The sequence below is a fragment of the Podarcis raffonei genome, chromosome 1, assembly GCF_027172205.1.
Source record: "Podarcis raffonei isolate rPodRaf1 chromosome 1, rPodRaf1.pri, whole genome shotgun sequence".
NCBI lineage: Eukaryota > Metazoa > Chordata > Lepidosauria > Squamata > Lacertidae > Podarcis > Podarcis raffonei.
In genome coordinates, this window is record NC_070602.1 from 79195847 (window position 1) to 79212874 (window position 17028).

The 17028-nt window shown below is 44.4% G+C and overlaps 1 protein-coding gene across 1 annotated transcript; it reads left to right on the forward strand.

The window, feature by feature from the left end:
• Nucleotides 1-1133: 1133 nt before the first annotated feature.
• Nucleotides 1134-8536, forward strand: LOC128417546 (veficolin-1-like). The gene is made up of 8 exons (XM_053396369.1): nucleotides 1134-1872; nucleotides 3252-3389; nucleotides 3609-3671; nucleotides 3931-3975; nucleotides 4378-4511; nucleotides 5627-5756; nucleotides 7220-7354; nucleotides 7605-8536. Exons 1-8 carry the CDS (start codon nucleotides 1767-1769, stop codon nucleotides 7853-7855), a joined length of 1002 nt encoding a protein of 333 aa, XP_053252344.1. The 5' UTR covers nucleotides 1134-1766; the 3' UTR covers nucleotides 7856-8536.
• The last annotated feature ends 8492 nt before the right edge of the window (nucleotides 8537-17028 follow it).

Here is a 17028-nt window from a genome sequence, read left to right on the forward strand (position 1 = left end):
ATACATGCTCTGTCTTATCCACACACCAAACACACTGGAATCGGGATGCGTCATACATTAGCTACATCTTGCTTACATTAGATTCTTGTGAAGGGGGACCAGCTTCCCCATTTCACTTCATGCTGTAAAAATATACAGACAGCAATCCTATTCACCAGCTTTTATTTCTGGCAAGAATTAGTCTCCTCTCCAGTCAAGCTTTTGGCTTTATCATAAAGCAGTACTTGCTCCAGTCCCATGGACTGGGATTCACCCCACCTAGATTGCATATAAGAGGCATTTTTTGACCTAAAAACCCACTAAAGATGAAAATGCAGGTTTGTACTGGTCACCTGAGGGGATCCGCCCTCCTAAGGGAAGAATAGAGGAAAGATCCTGCTTCATTAATCACAGCTTTGAGTCCAGCACAGAGCAAGCATGCCTGTGTGTCCATCTTCCAGTCTGCTTCCACCTTCCTCACACACAACTCTGGCTATTGTTCTCCTACCTGGCATCTAAGTGAGAAGGGGGAGGTCCTCCCATTTGTCCTTTTGCACAAAGCAACTTCTTTGGTTATGTGGTGCTTAACTAGCCAGCCAAAGCCATTGCCTAGACAAAGAAACTGGTTTGGTAAGCTTGCGTTTATACATTCCGAACCCAGCCACCACGGTATCATAGGTTAGGAAGAAGCACAGAGTATCAGCCAGAATGGCCATTCAACACTACACAGCCATTCAAAAAAGGAATTGCCGTATTTTTTGCTCCATAAGACACACCTGATCATAAGACGCACCTAGTTTTTAGAGGGGGAATGCAAGATAAAAAATATTCTTTAAAGGGAGCGCTGAGCAGTGCCTATATGCATCCCAGGTTCTGCTCAGTGCTCCCTTTCACGAGCTTGCAGGCTTTTTCCCGAGGAGGGAGAAGAGCAGCCCTTCACTGATGAGCTGCCCTTCTCCCTCCTCGGGGAAAAGCCCCCAAGAGCAGCACACATGCTCCGTGCGGCTCTTTAAAGAGAGCGGGGCTCTTGGGGGCTTTTCCGGGAGGTGGGGGAAGGGACTGGGGGGGCTATCCCAGAAGCTAGAACAGCAAGAGGGAGCGCTGCACAGCGATCCTTCTCGCTGTTCTGGCTTCTGGGATAGCTGTGCGAAGCCTCAGGGCAGCAGGATGAAGGCTCCCCCTGCCCTGAAGAGGCTTCGCGTGGCTAAGCCAGAAGCTAGAACAGTGAGAGGGAGCGCTGCGCAGTGATCCCTCTCGCTGTTCTGGCTTCTGGGATAGCTGCGCAGTCTGCATTCGCTCCATAAGATGCACACACATTTCCCCTTACTTTTTAGGAGGGAAAAAGTGCGTCTTATAGAGCAAAAAATACGGCAAATAAAGAGATGGACAGAAGGAGGAGACACTTCTATGAATGTACTATAGTAAGGAAACCAAGATCAAGCCTCACGCTAAACAAGATAGCGATAGGATTATGGCTCCAAAGAACACATTATTCAGCACAAATAAACATTTCCTGATCAGGGCAGAGTAGGGGGTGGGCATTGTGCAATCAAGGGATTTCCAGCCATTGTCTAGAAATGTACAATCTTAAATATCATGAACTATGCTGACTCTTGTGAAAGCAAGTATTGCACAATAATGGGGTTCAGCAAAGCCCTTTCCCAAGGCAAGAATTTCCTCGTTCCTGTTTACATAACTGCTTGGGATTGCCATATATATAAGCCCCTCCACCGCCACTTACCTCTGTTTCACCCAGACGAGCGGCCAAGAAAGTTCTGCAAGGAAAGATGACAGCCTTGACTGGTTTCCGCCTGGCTCTGACTCTCTTGGTGGTTGTGTCTGTGGAGGAGAGAGGAAGCTTTGGACAGGAGGCAGAAACCAGCTGCTGTGAACGTGAGTGCAAAATGGGATGAGGTGGGAGGTGATCTTTGTTTCTGGACAAGTGTAAAAGGCAGTGGGACAGCCGGTGCCTTTTATTCATCCAGTCTATTAAATACTTTAATCTTGGCTGCAAATTGTTTTTATGTTGTCATGACATTTTTTTTGCTTGTTTAATTACTATTTTATATTGCATTTTTTATTGTAAGCTGTCCTGGAAATGTTAATTGTACACCTATAGAAATTCAATTAGTTGTGCAGAAGAGTATTGGCATTTCTCCTAGCACTGCGGCGTTATAATGAGTAAAACTGGGCCTAAGTAAGTTTGTTCTTCTGTGCAATTATTAAAGGCAAAGGAGCCTTTTTTTGCATCCCATCAGACCACTGTGTGGCACACGTCAAGGCCAGCACTGTTTCCCCAGTTAATTGTTTTGGTATGTGAAAGTATAACCCAGGGGCTTACATTTTAGTCACAGGGATGTGATAATGTTTAATCTAGAAGCAGCGGAGGGAATGTTCTTGAGGAGGACTTTGAAGGCTGGTTTGGCAAATTGAGTTGTGATCTCTGAAACAAAGGGCCTTCCTCAAAAAGAAGCAGCATCTGGTCACTCTGTGTGTCTCTGTCTTCTGGCTGCAACTAGCATTTTCTTCAACTTCCTGTCACTGTTCCCTTTAAATGTTCAGATTTGTCAAGATATTCCCAATCAGGCCACAACTAATTTCATGAATGAGGCCAGAGTAGAAGGGGCAGGTGCCTAATTGGTTTTGAATTTTATAAAAACCTAGCTTCAGGTCTTTCAGAAAACTCTTCAAGATAAGATAGCCCAGGTTTCTTTCTCTTTCCTTTTAAACTGTAGTTAAATGGTTGATTTCATACTTGATAGCTTTAAGATATTTACCCGAGATATTTTAAGTATACCTTTGAAAAGGTAAACAAGTGGGGCTGTGCTTGAATCTGCAAAGACATCAACTTATCCATTGGAAAGCCAGGGATTGCAAGCTTCCAATCAATCATACTTTAAGTGGAAGACCCAGGTTTATCAATATGTCCTTTCTGAAATACTCAGCAGGGATTCTTAAATTGGCCCACACTTAAATGAAGATATATGGAGATATATATATAAAGGAGAAAAGGTTTCCATGGTTGCTTTGACAACCCTAACCGCTTCCAACAGCTCAGGAAAGTAATTTTCCTTTCTCAAAAATCCTCACAACAGCTGATCTGTATGGTTGGTAAAGATGAGAAGATGGTGCCCTCATGTAAATTCAGTCCTATCTGCTGCACCACATAAGACGCTTGGCACTCCAGTCCTTTCTTGGTTTAATATGCCCATGCCAGGGAACATGTCTTGTCTCACACAGGTTTATACGCTGTCTCACGTTTCCTGTTTCAGAACTGAAGGGCCTATCACATTGTGGACCAGGTGGGATCTTTTTCCAGGGCCAGCCAGGGATCCCAGGAATACCAGGTGTGCCCGGAACAAGCGGATCACTTGGGCCTAAGGGTGACCCAGGCCCTCAGGGTCCTCCAGGTAAGAAGATCCCAATCTCTCCTTCAGAGTTTGTGCCAGACAGATCTGGAGATCATTTGCTCTAATTCAGCCTCATCCCTGTGGAGAAGAGGCTCACTGCTATGCTCTGCAATTGCAAACGCCATATCTAGGAGAGGGGCTGTTAGGGGCAGGAAAGTCTGTTTCTAGAGATGTTTTGATTGTTTTCAAAGGCTTCATCTCTCAACTGTTCCCTCTCAGGTGAGAAAGGTGTTGCTGGGATGCCTGGGAAAGCTGGACCCAAGGGAGACAAAGGAGACAAAGGTAATATTGCATCTATAACTCCACTGTGAGGGGAGGGGTGTGGCAATGCAAGAGCTTGGATTATTCACAGGTGAAAGCTGATCCAGGTGAGCAGAAACAGACCCCAGATCTAACAAGGTGACCCTCTTTGCCTCTGCTACTCCACTGGAGGAAAAGGAAAATAAACTTACATAAAAGCATGGAATCTGGAACTGCTTTCACTCTCACCTTTCTTTTTAGCTTGTTCACCTCACCAGACGTTGTTTTTCTCTTCCTGCAGGAGAAGACTGCAGTTTGGACACTTCTGCTGGTTGTAAGCTGGAAGGTATGTCTTATCATCATCATCATCATCATCATCATCATCATCATCATCATCATCTTCATCATCTTAATCATCCTCTTGCTAGTACAGCTGTGTTTGTTTGGTTCAACTCACGGTCCTTTCCAATCTAATGCAAGATAGCTGCGAACACAGATCATGAGGATAATATAGGGAAGGGTGAACTTATCCCAAGAGAAATTATAATTCGCTGGTTAATAAAAAATAATAATCCCATGGTGGAAGTTCAAATTAAACTTCTCTGTATTCCCAGAATCTTGTTGATTTCTGTGCAAAACCAAACATGAGAAAGACAGTAGAGGGCCATGTTGCTCTCATCACACACATACTTCCAGAACGGAAAATAGGTGAACTGTTTTGCATTTTCCTCCCTGATATTTCTCCTAGAGGCTGGAGCCAAAGACTGCAAAGAACTTCTGGAACGTGGAGAGACCCTGAGTGGCTGGTACACCATCTATCCTGCCACAGGGAAAGCGATGGTGGTCTTCTGTGACATGGAGACGGACGGAGGAGGCTGGCTGGTGAGCTTTACCCCATGGAGAAGGAAGAGCCACCTGTTTATGGCTTATTAAAAGGGTGTCAGGCAATATGATGCACCCTTTTCAAGAAGTGGAATCCCCTGCCAGGAAGGCACTTGGGCAACTCCTTCCTCCAGAGACATCTCCTTCACTGAGCAAAAGAGACTTGGCCCAGGGTGCTAAGCAAAGCAAAGGCAGCCCCACATGCTTTCTGCTTGTGCATGCTCATAAACAGTAGACTAGAGAGAGGAAGCAGCAGGAGGAGCTGCCTTCCCTTGTTTGCTGGCTTCTGCAGAGCTCAGAGGAGGTGTTGTCCAAGGGCGTTCTGTAGGGGAACAACTTATGTAGGGGAACTCAGGAGAGTTTGCTATTGGCTTGTCCACACTTCCACAATCCTTTGCTTAAAAAACATGGGTCTGAAAGGTTTTCCACTTGTCCTGTGCTTTCTGAAAGGACATGTGGTGCAAGCTGAATGCAAAACTATTAATCTGACTCAACAGAGGAGGGAACATGTGCAAGTCTATCCCTTACCATGTTATAGTGCTTTGTAGAGGAGGTATGGTGTGGAAACCCTGCTGATGCCCTTGCAAGAATTTTTTTTCATTTTTTTATGAGGTTATTGTCCTCATTCCCTAATTTATCACCCTGTTGAGATATGTTAGACTGAGGAAGGGTCAGTAGGGATACCTCTTTATATTGTGGGGCCTGTTCCGAAACCAATCAGTCTGCCTAAAAGAGCCCACCCACCCAGGTGCACCAACTCTATGGGGCTGAGGTGTCTTCGGCCCCCTTAATATTTGCTAGGATGGGGATGGGCCCCTCCATGTTGAAGGAGGCAGAGCGCAGAGCCTAGCGTGGCGCTGCTTAAGTGTCGGCCTCCTCCTGAGCACATGTGAGGAGGAGCTGCTGGCCATTGTAGCTGCCCCATGCTGAGCTCTGCTCAACCTCCTCCCGGCGATATGTGACGTTGCGCACATCGCGTGTCACGTGACTTCATGCTCACATGACACACAGTGGGCCCCCTCCATCTTAGCCTCTGCACCTAGCACTTGTAGGGAATAGGAAACGAACTTGTCTTTCAGCTGGGACACTGACATATCACCTCCCTTTGCCCCCAGGTCTTCCAGAGGCGACAGGATGGGTCGGAGGATTTCTACCGTAACTGGGAGTCCTACAAGAAAGGGTTTGGGAGCCACACGTCAGAGTTCTGGTTGGGCAATGATAAAATCCATCTTCTTACAAGCTCTGGTAAACCAACGTTTCCTCTTCTGTCTGATGCTGAAGCATCACTGGAAAGCTTGGGGATTTTTAATGAATAATGGAGAAAGGTGTGGAACCAGTTATTGAAAGCTCCACCAGAGTCGAACCTGTGAAGTTTTTACGTTGGGATAAATAGCTGCAGGGTCCTGTCTGGAGAATATCATTGGAAGAGTGCTCTTGGTGTGTACACTGTGGAATCCCACAGGGCACTATTTTATTTCCAATGCTATTCAACATCTATATTAAGCTAATCACTGGGAGTTTTGGAGCAAGGTGTCATACACTGATGATACCCAGCTTCATTACATCCGAGTCAGGACAGACTGTGCAATCCCTGGACATGTGACTGGATGCAATGCTTGACTGGATGAGGGTCAGTAAATTGAGCTTGAATCCTGCAAAGGCTGAGGTCTTGCAGGTGAGTGGTTCCTGTGTCTAGGCGGTAGGTCAGCTGCCTGTTCTGAAGGAGCAGATTTTCAGCTCAAGGGGTACTCCTCCATCCATCTTTGATTTAGACGGTGAAGTGATTCATGTAGCCTTCTACCAGCTGTGACCATTCCTAGACTGGGATAGCCTGGCTATGGTGGCCCATGCATTGGTAACCTCAAGACTTGACTACTGCAGCATGTTTTATGTGGGGCTCTCCTTGTATCTAGTGTAGAATGCAGTGGCCAGACTGTTCACAAGAGCAGGTTACTGGCAGCATGTTACTCCTTTCCTAAGAGAAACGCACTGGTTGCCAGTTTCCTACAGGGCAGGTTGAAGTTTCTTGTGTTGATTCACAAAGCCCTACTTGTTACTTTTTTCCGAACCTCATCAACAGTTTGCTTTCCATGAAAGGGTGTTGGGAATTGTTTCATTGCAGTAGTGCATGATCACTTCTATGCCTGAAGCTGGCTCCCCCTGCTTGTGAAATTTCCATTCTTGGGACAGCCACATCTGTTGAGTAGCTAAGTAATTGTACTGCACTGCTTAAGTGTCCTTACAAAACCAGAACTATGGCTCTGCCTTCCACTCCACCGGCTGCCACAGCCTGGAGCAAAAGCTGCTGGTCTTCATTGTAGCCGTAAACGTGTTAAAGGCTTTCTCTTGTCAACAATGACACAACCCCTCACACACACTAAGTAGAATAATAGAAGCATAACCACCCAACCCCGTCCCACTTGCCACTCCTCTTCCCCACTTTTCTTCTTCTCCCTCCTCTTCTTCTTTCTAACTGTTTAAACCAGTTCATAAACCAAGAACTTATACGTTGACCACTAATAATGAAACATATGTTGTAGATATTTTTCCACATTTATTATGCTATTTTTGTGATATACAAATGACATGAGAAAGCTTGGTATACTTATTTGTATAACATTGTTCTTTTTCATAAAACACAATTTAAAAAACACAAAAAAGCAAACCAGTGCTTACTCTCAGATCTCTTCCATTCTCTTGGGGGTTAGGAGTACAACAATTGCGAATTGACGTGAAGGACTTCAATGACACTAGAACTTATGCTACATATACCAGCTTCAAAGTCTTGAGTGAGAGGGACAACTACACACTGGAAGTGGGCTCCTATTTAGATGGCAACATGGGTGAGTTATACAGAGAATTCCCTTTGAGGCATCTGCTTCAAGGTGACCTAAAAACACAAATATTGCATTTTTGAAGGTCCAGGAATTGAATCTAGGAGGACCTTCCGCCTGCAGAGCATCTCCTCTGGCAGTTACATATGTTACCTAGCAGGTCTGTGCTAGCAGTGCATCTGCCTTTTTTCGCTGCCTTAGCACACACAGTTAATGTGAAAGAGGTGAATTTGATGTTTTCCCTTCTCTTCTCTTTCAGGTGATTCTTTCTCAGGACACAGGGGCATGGCCTTCTCCACCCGAGACAAGGACAATGATACCAACGAAAAAGGCAGCTGCGCTGTGGTTTACAAGGGGGGCTGGTGGTACAGTGTCTGCCACTCTTCCAACCTGAATGGCCTGTACCTCAAAGGCGAACATTCTTCTTATGCTAATGGCATCAACTGGTATTCTGGGCGGGGGCATCATTATTCTTACAAATATGCAGACATGAAATTTAGACCTCAATAGGTGAAGTGTCCACCTGTTCAGGAACTTGCTTCTGCATTCCATGCCTGGCAGGCCAATCTCTGAATGCGGAATCATCTGCTTTTAAAATACACAAAGGCCCTCCTTGGAGCACAGGACACTGCAGTGGCCTGAACAGGAAGAAGCCAGTCTGATGAAGCGCCTGGATGTCACTTGCATAAGGCCGCCTTTTATCCCCCTTGTATGAATGGTAGAAAGGATCCCACAGTGAACATTTCGAATGGACAAATTGTGGCTGGCTGCTTGCTTTGAAACACCCACATAAAGCAACAGCCTTATGTTGAACTGCAGCGCTGGTGGGTGTTGAACACCACACAAGAAGTTTACATGCCGGTTCAAATGCTTTTTAAAAATGATGTAAAATGTTCTCATTATTTTTATAAATTCCTAGTCTATGGCATGAAGATGAAGAGAGTTCCCATGTTTTGTTTTGTTATTGTCGCTTGGGTGTTTTATCAATGCACACTGGTAAAGCAACACATCACAAAATGATGCATTTTCATATGTACAGTCATATCAATAATGGTTTTATATAGAGTTTTGTCAGTGCACATTGATAAATGGAGTGGGGTTGGGGAGATATGAAGGAACCAAAAGTTGTAGCAAACAGCACATTTGCAAATAAAAACTGGAACAATGCAGAGTTCCTAATTGATCAGTTAATACTGCCTTGTGCCTTTTACTTACAATTTGCAGCCAGGTTTCTTTCCGCCCTGTAGCTCTACAATCACTCTGACATTGCACTGGAGATTATAATCATGAGGGCCTTTCTAGAATATTCATTTATACATTTTTAAAAGCACATTTGTGTTGCTAAATACCTACCAACCTCCTGTCTCCTCTTGAGGCTTAATGTTTATTGCAGTATTTCTCAGGATTCCAGTTAGAATATTTTGCTATTGGGAAAATACATACACAACATATTTCATTCTTTTATGGGCCACACGCATCAGATGGACATCAAAGCTAGAAAATGACATAAAGGAGTTACAGTGGTGCCCCGCAAGACGAACGCCTCACAAGACGGAAAACCCGCTAGACGAAAGGGTTTTCTGTTTTGGAGGTGCTTCGCAAAACGAATTTCCCTATGGGCTTGCTTCGCAAGACAAAAAAGTCTTGCGAGTTCCTTCGGGTTTTTCCCCCTTCCCCCCCCCTTTTCCTAAGCCGCTAAGCCGCTTATCAGCTGATCCACTGATAAGCCGCTTAACAGCTGATTGCTAAAAGCCGCTAAACCGCTAATAGCGCTAAGCTGTCAATGGGCTTGCTTCGCAAGACGAAAAAACCGCTATACGAAGAGCCTCACGGAACGAATTAATTTCGTCTTGCGAGGCACCACTGTATTGCATTCAGATAACTGTTCCTTGTGCTTCTTTTTCTGGGGGCACGCATACCCTTAAACATTTTGTGAATCTAAGTTTGGAATCATTGAGGGGCAGTATTTCAATATGAGTAGGAAAATGAGAGTACCCCTAAACATTTTTTAAGAAAAAAAGCACTGGCTGTTCCTATAAACAAACAGCTATGCTGACAGGAGATATTGCGGAATCCATTCATTTGCAATTGCCACTCCCTGAGTAATCCACTTTATCGTTCTAGCAGGGCTGATAGGAGTTTTAGACCAAAACAGTGGGTGAGAGCCTTGCAATATATTTTATGCTCTTCTTGGCAGTTTTCACCTGTACACGGAGAGAGGGAAAGGGGGAGAGAGATGTAGAGAGTTAAACAGTATCCCCTATTTAGGCCTCTTTGGACTTTGGCTTCGCACACTTTCTTTCTTTATGTTTATACAACTCCTGCTCCTGGACACGCTGGTTCAAAGAGACAGAGAACAACTGGGAAAGCATTCTGATATGAAACAGGGAGAAGCACTGCAGCAAAGCAAAAGGGTGCATCTTTACCCTTAGATTACACCTCAAGCATTTTCCAAATTCTAAACATGGAGGGCAAGGGATTTTGGGGGCATTTACTAGAGTAAGACCCTCACTTTGTGCAATGGGGTTGGGGGGCTGGCAGCATACCAGGATCACGTTATTGTAACATGTGCACATCACCCAAACAATGACCTGCTTCTGGGGGTGAAAGCGAGCTGGTCTTGTGGGGATGTGCAGGCTGAGCTGTCTCAGAGGCCAAAGGCCGGATCACTTTAAGCACACTGTTAGGACCTGACACGTCTTTTAACAAAGGAAAAGTTTGAATCGGGACCACAGTGCAAGAAGCTTTTCCAGCCAAAAATCGGCTCTGCTCCAAGCCTGTTTGCCACATTACTCCCATAATTGGTGGTACATTTTCTTTAAACTTCCTTCTAGAATTTAGTCAAGCAAGTCACACTTTTAAAGATAAATCAATTTTAATTTTTGCACTGGGTTCTTCAAAAACATTTCACACAGTTTAGTAGAAACTGTTTAGAGAGATTCAGTTAGAAGTCCTGATATTTCCTATCGAGGCACCTTTGTGCAGTTGCTTGCTATCCCAGGGAAGCAGCTGAGCAACTCAGCAGCCAATCGGAGCCAAGAAAGCGGTGCTAAATTAGTCTGGCAGGAACGGAGCCACTTGTTTTCCTCTCCGACCTCTTGGAAACCTTCAGCTGCCTTTGGACGAGCGAGCGTGCACTTGTTGTGACACCGACAGCTGCAACTTCCCAGCTCGAGAGCCGGAGCCCGTAGACACTCCCTACCAAAGGGCAGAAAGCGCCATTTCAGCAACAGCTTTGGGGAGCTCAAAAGTGAAAGGAAAATGCTGCGTTTCCATAAGACGTTCAGATTCCTGAATGCAACAATGAGGAATCAGATTGTTCCTCGAGCAAATATCACGGAGAAGCCACCTAAGGAGATCATAACGCCAATGGTAAGTATCCTTTTTTGGTGTCTCTCGACCACCAGAAAATTAGGGTAGTGCAGCAGATACATTGTATTGTTGTGTGCTTAGATGTCATGTTCAGATCTCAGAAGGTGAGAATGGTTAAGGTGTCCCCTGAACTGGCAACTACACCCTTTATTCAGCCACAAACCCGAAGCCTTGATTTTGGTTTCTGAAAGGAATGTTTGTAACGGGGGGCAGCCTAGGGAATTCCCTTTTTTCCTCCTCCCTTGTCTTTTTTTCCAGTGAATAAATTCCCCACAATTTGCACTGTAATATCAGGCACGAAAATGGCACAGGATTTAAGGCTCCTGAGCAGAATGCCACACACACACACTTGGCTGCTTCTTTGTTAAAGGTGGCAGCAGGTTCCAACCAAGTGTTTAAGTAACGCTTTGAACAGACTGCGTCATTTGGCCCTCAAGCAGCTGGCCTAATAGTTTCTCGACTGCCTTGAGTGCTGCTGGGATTCTAAAGCAGCTCCTCCCCACCCTTCTGAAACATAGGCCATTACACCTTCCCCGCTATATACTGTCTCAAATTCTGTTCCCCAAAGTTGCAGCACAACAGTACGAGTTTATTGGTGCAATCGGGTTGCGCCTATTCCTTGCAACATGTTTGTGGCACATTTGCTTCATATAACGTGCAGCAACTGCTCAAAATGGCTCTTGGTCCCACTGGCCACATTTGAATGTTACTGTGCAGGCACTCTTTTACCTATAGCATGGACGTGTATCAAAGCAGGGCTTTCCCACAGGCCAACCTTCATTTCAAGTCTTCCTAAGTGATGGCTCTCCTACTGCAGGTGTGGTGGGTCCACATTCCATGCAGCCAGGGCTGACTCCAGAGTTTGCAGCCTAAGGCGAAGGACAAATGAGATGTCGAGAAGCAATCAGGATGGCAGTTAGGATCTTTCTCCAACACTGGCACTGGGTTTCACCCTCCACAACTCATGGCGGTAGGCTAGATTAGGAGCCATGTGGCACACACAGCTCTTGTCCTCTTAACCCCTTGGCATTGCACCCCTTGGCTCCCAGCATCTGCCCACTGGGAAGGGCAGCACTACTTGCAGGAGGCAGAATGACACATAATACTAATGTTTCTTGCAGCAAAGTACAGATTACATACATATAGCCTTAAACTGTCTCTACATACATCTGAAAACTTTTGAGACGTGAGTACACGTGCGCCGAAACATGTGTGTACTTTATATTACCCTCCACATGTTGTTTGCTTTGTGGATTTGAAGGTATTCCAGATCACTTTTAGGGGAAAGAAGCTAAGCTTTTGTTTAATACATTTAATCAGTGCAAAAACCCCTAATAGCCAAAAAAATCCCAGTGCTTTGAGACACATGTAGGAACTCCCCCCCCCCAATTAATAATAATGGAGCAGAGCATTATTTATAGAGACCATCTCCTCCCACCCTCAACTCTTGCACATCCAGCCTCATTTTAAAAAACCATACAATTCATTTCCTCATTCTTCCCAGCTTAAAGAGCGTTAAGAACTTTGGCAATATGCCTGCACAGAGCCATTGTTCTCCAGATCTGATACACGTACCAGGAAATAGAAATTTCACAGCTCTATACCTTTTATGGCACAATAAAGTGAGAAGCAGCTTTTAGAGGCCTTTAACCTATAAGAAAATCAAATATTTATTTGAATATACATAGGCAGTATCTGCAGCCTTTATTGATCAGTGTAGAATTTTTGCAACCACAAATAAATTCTACCGGTTTTTATGGCCTCAAGTCATGTCTCCCTTTCTTCATGTTGCTTTAATTATTCAGAGTTTTTCATTTTTGTGGCATGAACATTGACTTCCTTGCCGAAAAACTAAGTTTTTGGCACCAAATTAACAGCCCAGATAATGTCAGTAGCAACTTGTGATTAAAAGAGTGGTTTCTGAAGGAAGGGCAATTTTTTCTTCATTCTTTCATCAGATGAATCTCAACTGAATTAAATTGTGAGTAAACCCAATGATTGAAAATTACGTCCACCCTCTATAGGAACCAAACAAAAATATATGCTTTACATATTTTTTAGTACACACAAGAGTTAGTATGCACAATCAGTCCCACAGGCGCGACAGAATATAACTAGTTCAGATGATTTCTAATTGGGATCAGGCAGGCCTGTGCTACTGCTCTCAGGACAAAGTCACTTAAAGTCAGGCTACTGCCAGTATGCCATTGCAAAAAGATTATCTCCTTGCTCAGAAGTAATCTAAAGGCTGCACCATTCAGCAATACTTATCTGGGCTGACTACAGCCATTGCTTATAGCTAGCAATAGTGAGGGCCCAACTAACACTTTATATTGAATGAGGAAAATTATGTACATTGCATCATAGGAAAAATTAAACGACACAAATTAACAGGCACAGCAAGACCACACGTTTGGTAAGAGTAGGATGTACAGTACACTGTTCAAACTCAGCCAAACCATGGGGTGGGTGGGTGTGCACACATACATACAGAAACATAAACCCACTCCCTTGTGGGACTACTTTGGGAGAAGAAAAGGCTAAGGAGTAAACCCTACATCAATCCAGAGCAGAATCTTTAAGACAGTTGGATGGTGTCTTGATGCTTCCTTCCAGCAACTCCTGCAGCCAAGCTGGTGCCAAACGTATAGCTCTGCTTTTCTTTGGACCACATAAGTAAGGCCAAGAGGGAGGTCTTGTGGTCTGGGCAACCCAGGACCTCCATACACACTGCCCAGGCTTGTGCCTTGGGGAGGTCACTTTGGTGTTGCTAACACAGCAAAAGCAACACAGGAGGCAACACTTATGAGTTACTGGTTTCCACAGCTACAGCAGGCGCTGTGATTCTCCAGTGGTGTGACTTCATACACACACACACACACCCTAAACACACCCATACTGCAGGTGTTCCTCAAAACTGAGGCAAACTTTATAAGACTTAGTCCTAAGATGAAGAATTCTTGTTCTCAACCCCATCCATCTCTATCACCCATTAGCGTGCCCTTCCTCCCCTCCCCTTATTGAAGTGGGAACAGCATCAAAGCTGTGTGAGTGGAGAGCAGAGGATTTTGTTTTCCTGCCCCATTGTGCTTGTGAACAGACTAGAGAGAACTATGAGATGTAGTTCTTCAAAAGCTCCTGCTCCTGAATGAAAAGGAGGAGTGCATCTGGGAGCTAGCAAAGGGAGGCCAACACTGGAAATCTAAATATAATATAAGCAATCATATGAATTGTGTTACTTTTTATTAGATGTTATCTTTTGTGGTTGCATTTTTTGCAGTTCCATTTTAAATTGTAACCTGCCCTGGGACCTTGGGGTGAGGGATGGGTACTAACTAAAATAAAAACCCAAGCCCTCTGATTGACTTAGTTTTCCCAAGTTTTCCTTTTTTGGTAGGAAACCTAGAAAAAAGTCCAAACCAAAGAGTTCCTCATCTGTAGAGAACACATGTATGCAGCATTTATACCCTGCTAAGCCTCCCAAGACATTTTCAAAACTACACAATTAGGTGTATAGCAATCTCTTTTAGGCCCTGGCAGTTATTAATGCAATTCAGTTTTCAGGCTCTTTCACAGAAGAGGCTATAGGAGCTGAAGTGGGCTCAGCATGCCTGACTGTTAAAAAAAAGATACCAACCAACAGAAGGCCTTTCAATTATCTGCAGATTATTTTGGGCCCTGGCAGTCAGACTAGTCAGGCAACTGAGGATTCTTTCAAAACCACAACAAACATCCTATAAGGACTTCACTGCACTATACAAAAATAAAGATTAATCACACAGCACATAGTAACTTTAGCCCACTTGCTTTCTTCCCTTCATGAACTATAAATGGTGATTAGCCCAGGAGAACCCAGAATGTTCTTCAACATTCATAATGCTGCAGATGACATTCACCTCTGTTTCTTTGTACAGGAACAAGCTATTGGACTGACTGTGATGTTTGTAACCTTCTTGGTGCCATCCGGTTGGATATTGAGCCATATGGAGGATTACAAGAACGCGCACCGTGAATGAATCACAGGCAGAAGTTCTCCACTATGAACGTGGTCACAAAGCAGATGCCAAAGGAACTTGCATCCTCCCATATGCAAAGCTGTCTCTTGCTGTTTCTTTAATAAAAAAAATTCTTTTAAAAAACCACAGTGGAACTTGTTTGTTCAGGAAAAAATGCCCCTTATTCCTCTTCCCTATAGCAACATGAAATAATAAAACATGCCAAGGAAAGAAGTGAATCAGTTAGCATAGCGCAGTGGCTTGGAAGATCAAGCTGTAAATCTGAAATTCCCGTTAAAATCTCATTTCTGCCACAAACTTGGAGATGGTACAACAGAAAAAGGAGAATGTGGTTAACAGCCTTCTCAATTAAGCAGTGCCTTCTCATGTCTCTCAAGTCCCAATCCTATACACACAGTACATAGTGGGACTTGCTTCTAAGTAAATGTGTTCCACAGATACTTTTCAACCCACTTTAAAGTGAAAGCAAGAAACAAGCGACACTGACTGTTAGCCTTTTTCTAGGATGTGCCATTCCAGACTGCAGGAGGGGACTAACTTAATGAAATGCCCCTCCAGAAAAGCAAACAAATGCTGCACATAGATAACTAGCATGTCAGGGTGATGGTTTGACTAGAACTCTTTCAAATTCGAAGCTGCTACTGCAGGTTGGATCAATACAACTGAGAAACCAATTTACCATCTCTAAGAACAAGGTATGCTGTCACTAACAATGGCCTCTACATACTTTTGTTACAGATAGATGCATTATCCCCCTCACAAGGACTAAAGACTGGAATACACAGTACACAGTTAAAATGGACCACTCAGCTGAATTAGTGGAAATTATATGTTGTAAATGCAGTTGTACAAAAGCACACAACTATCTGTATCAATATAATCAGTTAACCAACCCCACACCTATAAAAGGTTGAGTGACGCGGGTGGCGCTAGGGACGCGGGTGGCGCTGTGGGTTAAAGCCTCAGCGCCTAGGACTTGCCGATCGAAAGGTCGGCGGTTCGAATCCCCGTGGCGGGGTGCGCTCCCGTCGTTCGGTCCCAGCGCCTGCCAACCTAGCAGTTCGAAAGCACCCTAGGGTGCAAGTAGATAAATAGGGACCGCTTACTGGCGGGAAGGTAAACGGCGTTCCGTGTGCTGCGCTGGCTCGCCAGATGCAGCTTGTCACGCTGGCCATGTGACCCGGAAGTGTCTGCGGACAGCGCTGGCTCCCGGCCTATAGAGTGAGATGAGCGCACAACCCTAGAGTCTGGCAAGACTGGCCCAGACGGGCAGGGGTACCTTTAACTGAGCAAGGCTGTGATGCTATCAGAAAGCTGTTAATACACAACTGGCAGCAGCTAGTTATCATACTTTTAGTTTCTTTAGCAGATGACCAAAGAACTATTAGCTGCTGATTTTTTGACATGAGATAGGCCAGTCAGCCCCTTTGTGAGTGATTAATAGTTTTTTACAAGACATTTTACACTGCTCTGACCAGCCCTGGGAACTTGTGAACGGTAGATAATCTAATCATAATTATCAATTCACCATCACCACAGTTCTCATTAATTTAGAGAAAAATATCTGGTCCTATGATTTCCCTAGAATCATAGAATTGTAAAGTTGGAAGGGACTCCCCCCCCCAGCTTCATCTAGTCCAGCCTCCTGCAATTCAGGAATCTTTGGCCAATGTGGGGCTCAAACCCACGACCTTGAGATTAAGGGTCTCATGCTCTACTGTAGACTGAGCTGTTAGCCTACTTCCCCCACCATTTTTCTATGTTCATTTTTTAAAGAAAATCTGGACATTTTCCTCCCCCAAGGGAATCTGACCAGAACTAAAACAAGGGCAGATTTAATTTACTAACGGCATGTCCAAGGTGAAAGTCACAGTGAAAAGGATGCTTTTCAAGATAACCTTTAACATTGGTGAGCACCCTATTGTGGATGAATGCCAATTGGTCACCAGAGAAGCCTTTATCGTTAGATGTCCATTTCACCTTCAAACATGAAGCTGAAAAATTGTCACGGAAACCTAAAAGCTTTTTAAAATAGAGATTTCGTATGTATTCAAAAATTGGAGAACAGAGCCCCTTTCAAGATCAAGTCCAGAGTCACCCATTACTGCTCTAAGACTGAGAGCAATACTAACATCGAAATCATGCCTTCCATAGACATGTGATTAGTAGTATTATTATTTAAAACCCACTGATCTCTGAAGGGCACAAGTAAGCTGCTAACTCTGGTTTTGGCTTCTTATAATAGGACTGCTGCTCAATTCAAGACTCAGTGTAAAGCATACCAACAGAACTGCG